The following is a 5,536-nucleotide window of genomic DNA, read 5'->3' on the forward strand; positions in this document are numbered from 1 at the left end:
GGGGGCGGGGTGTGTGGCCTGAGGTCCCCTGTCAAGCCCTGCTGGGTGGGGGGCACAGCCTGAGGTCCCCAAACCTGGCGCCAGGGCGGGGGGCGTGGCCTGAGGTCCCCGTCAAGCCCTGCTGGGTGGGAGTCATGGCCTGAGGTCCCCTGTCAAGCCCCACAGGGGGCGGGGGCGCAGCCTCAGGTCCCTGCTGATTGCTCCTTAAGGCTCGTTATGGGAACTCGGCCTCAGCTGTGGGTGCAGCCAACTTTGTGGTGGAGTTAGTGGTCAGTTTGCATATTCCCTCTTTATTATATAGGACTAGAGGCCCAGTGCATGAAATTCGTGCACGGGGGCGTAGAAGGGGAAGGGTTCCTCAGCCCGGCCTGCACCCTCTCCCAATCTGGGACCCCTCGGGGGATGTCCAACTGCTGGTTTAGGCCCGATCCCGACTGGGCCTAAACTGGCAGTCGGACATATCCTCTCGAAATCCGAGACCTCTGGCTCCTAGCCGCTCGCCTGCCTGCCTACCTGATCGCCCCTAACCACTCGCCTGCCTGCCTGATCGCCCCTAACCACTCTGCCTGCCTGCCTGATTGCCCCTAACCCCTCTGCCTGCCTGCCTGATCACCTTTAACCACTCTGCCTGCCTGCCTGATGCCCCTAACTGCTCGCCTGCCTGCCTGATCACCCCTAACCACTCTGCCTGCATGCCTGATCACCCCTAACTGCTTGCCTTCCTGGCTGATTGCCCATAACCGCCTCTGCCTCGGCCCCCACAGCTTCATCCGGAAAGACATCTGGAATGACGTCCGGAAGGTCATCTGGAAGGTCATTTGGCTGTCTAGTCTAATTAGCATATTACGTTTTTATTATTATAGATTCTAATTCATTTTAATTTTAAAAACACTGGACTGACTGGGGTGGGGATGGTCATTAAAAATCAGAAACCCAGATATTTCTGTTGTTGGGTTTGTTATCCTTTTAGATCCTTATCAAAATGAATGACTCTTCATTTAAATATCAGGATGTAAAGACAATCCATTCTGTGCAGTTTCGTTTCTCAATCAGAAGAAAAAGAAACAATTTCCATAGTAACTCCCGAGTGTGACTAAACTTGATACCCCCATATGAGGAAGAACAGAGGACAATGGAAAGGGGAAGTTGGAAGAAGAAGTGGCTTAGACAAGTCAGGCCTTGCCACCCCAAATTTCCCATCAGCACATACTCCCAGATGGAGCGAGGTTCTCATCATTTTTCCAGCAGCCCCAACCTACTCTCCCAGGATGCTGGATTAAAGAAAAAGATACTCTCTTAGGACTATCCACAAAATACAAAGTTTAAAGGAGCATGTGACCATATTTTATGTAGGATTCATATCCAAATAGGGCATTCTCACTTATTTCCTCAATAATATCTAACCTCTTTAATCAACCCTTTACGACTCATTTCCCCTTTAATTCACTAACCATAACAACTTATAAAATTTTGTGTACCTGGTTTTTAAGATTGGAGAAAGGGAAGAGCCTGTATCTAACATCTGCTAATTACTAAAATGTTCTGTCCTTAGTCCTCCATTCCTGACTTTTCAGGAAGAAATCTTTTTTCCCAATGTCTGCCATTCTTAATGACTTATAAGTATGAAGTGTAAGCTGTAATCTTGTGTATGTCTATGTGTGTGAATTGTCTTTTGCAAATAGCTGTATTACATTTCAGCACATACATATCAAACCCTTCTAATGGCAATAATCAGTGAAATGAGAAAATCACACCAACATTCCTCTCCCCTTTCTTACCACAGTCATGTTCTCCGGCCTCACAGTTCTCCCCCATCATCTACCTTCCTATTGAGAGGTTTGGATAATCACAGAGTGAGAGCCTTATTATAGACTAAAAGCCTGGTGCACAAAAATCGGCACTGTGGGGAGGGGGTTCCTCAGCTTAGCCTGGGCCCTCTTGCAATCCAGGACCTCTCAGGAGATGTCCGCCTGCTGGCTTAGGACCGTCACCCCTGGGATAGGGCCTAAGCAAGCAGTCAGGGGCTCTTGCAGTCCAGGAGCCCTTGCTCCTTACCACCCACCTACAGTGGAGGAAGGACAGGCTCCTGCCACTACGCTCACCAGCCGTGAGCCCAGCTTCTGGCTGAGCAGTGCTCCCCCTGTGGGAGCGTCTGTCCCCTGGTGGTCATTTCGTGTCATAGCGATCTGTCGTTCTGCCATTCGGTCGATTTGCATAGTAGGTTTTTATTATATAGGATGCACTATCCTATTAGACCAGCTCTTTGGCCCCTTGAGTGTGGCTCTTCCACAAAATACCACGTGCGGGCGCGCATGTACAGTGCGATTGAAACTACGTGGCCCATGTGCAAAAGTCGGTATTTTGTGGAAGAGCCACACTCAAGGGGCCAAAGAGCCCCATGTGGCTCGCGAGCCGCAGTTGGCCGACCACTGTATTAGACCATGGAGATGGCATTTTGGCCAACCAGCAACAGAAAGGAGCATTAACCCAGATTGTAAATAAGACATTTACAATCACCAGCAACAATTTAGAAATCAACATTTTCCACATCCTTTTATGAGATATTTCATATCCTACCTCTTGTGCTTCACCTCTCTGCTGACTCTCCAGAAAGCCCTCTGAAGTTAAGAACTGCATTTTGCTACAGTATTAAAGGTGCAAATATAAAAAGTCTGATTATGCTATGATTTCTCCCTGATGCTACACTTTATCCAGTAACTCAAAGATCCCAGAAACCACTCTTTATTTCTCCATTTTCCTCACGCTCCATATGTAATTCATCAGTAATCCTGTCGCTCAGTCTCCAAAACAAATCTATCGACGTCTCTCCATTTCTACCCTCGCCTCCTGCCTCGTATACACCAAAAGAGCCTCTCGTCGGTCAGGCCTCCCTGCTTCCATCCTTGCCCCCGACACATCTCTTTTGCACACAATAGCCAATGTCAGGTCGGTAACTTTCTGAAAGAAAATTATTTAATGACTTGCCATTATGCCAATAATAAAATTCAGCCTCTTTACCCTGGTCTATAACATAAGATTCCTGCCTTTCGGTCCCTCCTTCCAGTTTTAGAGCTTTCAACAGGATCTTCTCCCAAAACTCATTCCACCAGATCTTCAATAATCAGATTCATTTTTTCATGGAAGTTTCCGTTTAAAGTCCCCTCCTCAGAAGAGCTATTCCTCCTCTGTCATTCTTTGTCATATGACCTTGTAGTACAAAACTTCGATGATTTGATATTTTTTCTTTTGTCTGTTTACTTATTTATTGCCTGTCTCCCAATGTAAGCCCATCCAAGAGAGGGGAATTTTACTTGTTCTTTGCTATATCCCAATGCATAAAACGCATACCTGACATATAGAATAAATACTTGCTGGCTTCCGAACAGTGACTTATCATTTGTGTGGATGTTTAATATACAACACTATTAAACTCAATACCTATTAATCTTTTTGTTATTATTGTTTAAATCAAAACAATCTGTCTTTCGTAAGATTGATAATTTACATATACTTTTATTTACACCCTTATTTATGTTTAAGAAATTATGCCTCTGATTTGTTCCAAAAGAATGTGAAGCAGCTGCCTATTACACTGCATTTAGTGTGAAAGATCAAAATACCTCTATGTAGGACATTCTATAAAATACCTGACCAATACTCCTCAAAACCATCAAAGTCATGAAAACACAAAGACTGAAAAACTGTCCCAGACCAGGGAGACAAAGGAGACATGACAACCAAATGCCATGTGGGACCCTCGATTAGATGCTGGGACAAGAGAAGAATGGAAAAACTAGTGAAATCTAAATACATTCCAGAGTTTAGTTAAGAGAAATGGACTCATGTTGCTTTCTCAGATTTGATAAATGCACTGTATGTTTGGGAAACTGGGTGAAAGGTATGTGGAAACTCTCTGTGCTATCTTTGAGGCTTTTCTGTAAACAGAAATTTATTCCAAAATAAAAAGTTTATATTAAAAAATCGACAACTCCACATACAAAAAAATTTACTGTACTTTGACCATAATTTTGCATAGTCAAAACTATGGTCAAAAGCAGAATGTGGACCATTGACTTACTGCCTATACATGCACTTAAATATAAAAGCACAATATTATTTAACTCTTATTCACATTTGCCACCACAAGAGTAATTTCAAAACAATCAGACAGATGTGCTTTTTGCCTCTAATATCACCTTAGTTCTACATGCAGATCTGAAGAAGACATGCCATCCTTCCCCTCTTCTCTAATGTGGGTGCTACCCTGTCATTTAGAACTTCCGTCTGCCTACTAGGTTGTCAGACTCTTCCAAGTCCTATCAACCTAAACTCTGCCCACTGCTTCTTCTCTAAAAGGAGCAGAAACTACTATTTCTAAGAGTATCACATCATCAGAGAATGTCTTAAATTGATCATTCAAATGCAACTAGTATTTCAAAAAGACTTCCTAAACATTATTCTCTAATTTTCTGTTAAGCATTTTACAAAGTTATTCCCTATTCATTCACTTGACAAATAATTACCATCAAACTGCAGTCTGAATCATACTGAACTTGGATAACAAATTAGATTATAAATTCAAAACTATGAAAGCAAATTCCACGGTCATGCTTTTGTACCCTAGAGAGGTTTCATCATTTCATAAATACACCCAAAACCAAGAGCCAAAGCACTATAATTCATCCATTTTACACATAATTTGATAAATGTGATATAAAAACATCCTCACACACAGTACCTTATAATCCTAACATTTATTTACCTTATTTATCATGCTATTCTGGTTTCCATTTCACACACACAAGTATATTGTTTCATGGGTCATGGTGATCTTTTTTTAGGGGACTACCAGTATATAAAATCGTCAAAATAATTAATATGAAAAAAAAAATTAAACCATTCAAAAGGCAGAAGTTGAAAAAGGGAGATGACATAAGATTAGACTCTTACAAGAAAAAATAGTCAGAGGACGAGGGGAAATTTGTGACAATTCTCTGGGTATTTTGTGGTTTTGCAGCTGTCTTCCCCGGGCCAGTCTTTTAAATAGTCTCAACCTCATGTTTCTCATCTATGACATTAATATAGTGATGCCAGCCTACCCCTAAATTCTTTTTAAAAGTATAAACAAAACCTGGCAAACAGAACACACTTTCTAAAAGCTACTTTTCAGCCCAAATGAGCTTTTAAAAAGTGAAAAATTGCCAATTACTAGAAGTATATGAAAAAATAATTAATGTATTTTGGAGCTTGGTAAAGCTGAAAGAAAGCAACTCTTTCATCAAAGAGAAGCTGAACAGAAGAATTCTTGAGTAAGTGCTTACCTTAGAGACTTGTCGAAGCCACCTTAAATACTCTGTGAATGTATCAAAACAAATGTAGTAAGTCTGGCTTTGGGGTCCAGAGGAGCTAAATGCTAAACAGTGCTGGTGCTTTTTCACTTCTTCTACCTATAAAAACAAAGAGACAAAAACAAGTAAGAAAGCAGAATCATCTACATTTCTTTAACTATGCCTTAATAAGTGAGCCTGCACAAATT

General features: G+C 42.0%; 1 protein-coding gene across 1 annotated transcript in view; it reads right to left on the reverse strand.

Annotated features, from left to right (window-relative positions):
- PHLPP1 (PH domain and leucine rich repeat protein phosphatase 1) overlaps window positions 1-5,536 on the reverse strand; it is a 212,964-nt gene that overhangs the window by 98,717 nt on the left and 108,711 nt on the right. Inside the window, 1 exon segment of the mRNA XM_005881787.2 lies at window positions 5,322-5,447. Coding sequence (XP_005881849.1) covers window positions 5,322-5,447 — 126 coding nt within the window.

Source organism: Myotis brandtii, unplaced genomic scaffold (assembly GCF_000412655.1).
Source record: "Myotis brandtii unplaced genomic scaffold, ASM41265v1 scaffold69, whole genome shotgun sequence".
Taxonomy (NCBI): domain Eukaryota; kingdom Metazoa; phylum Chordata; class Mammalia; order Chiroptera; family Vespertilionidae; genus Myotis; species Myotis brandtii.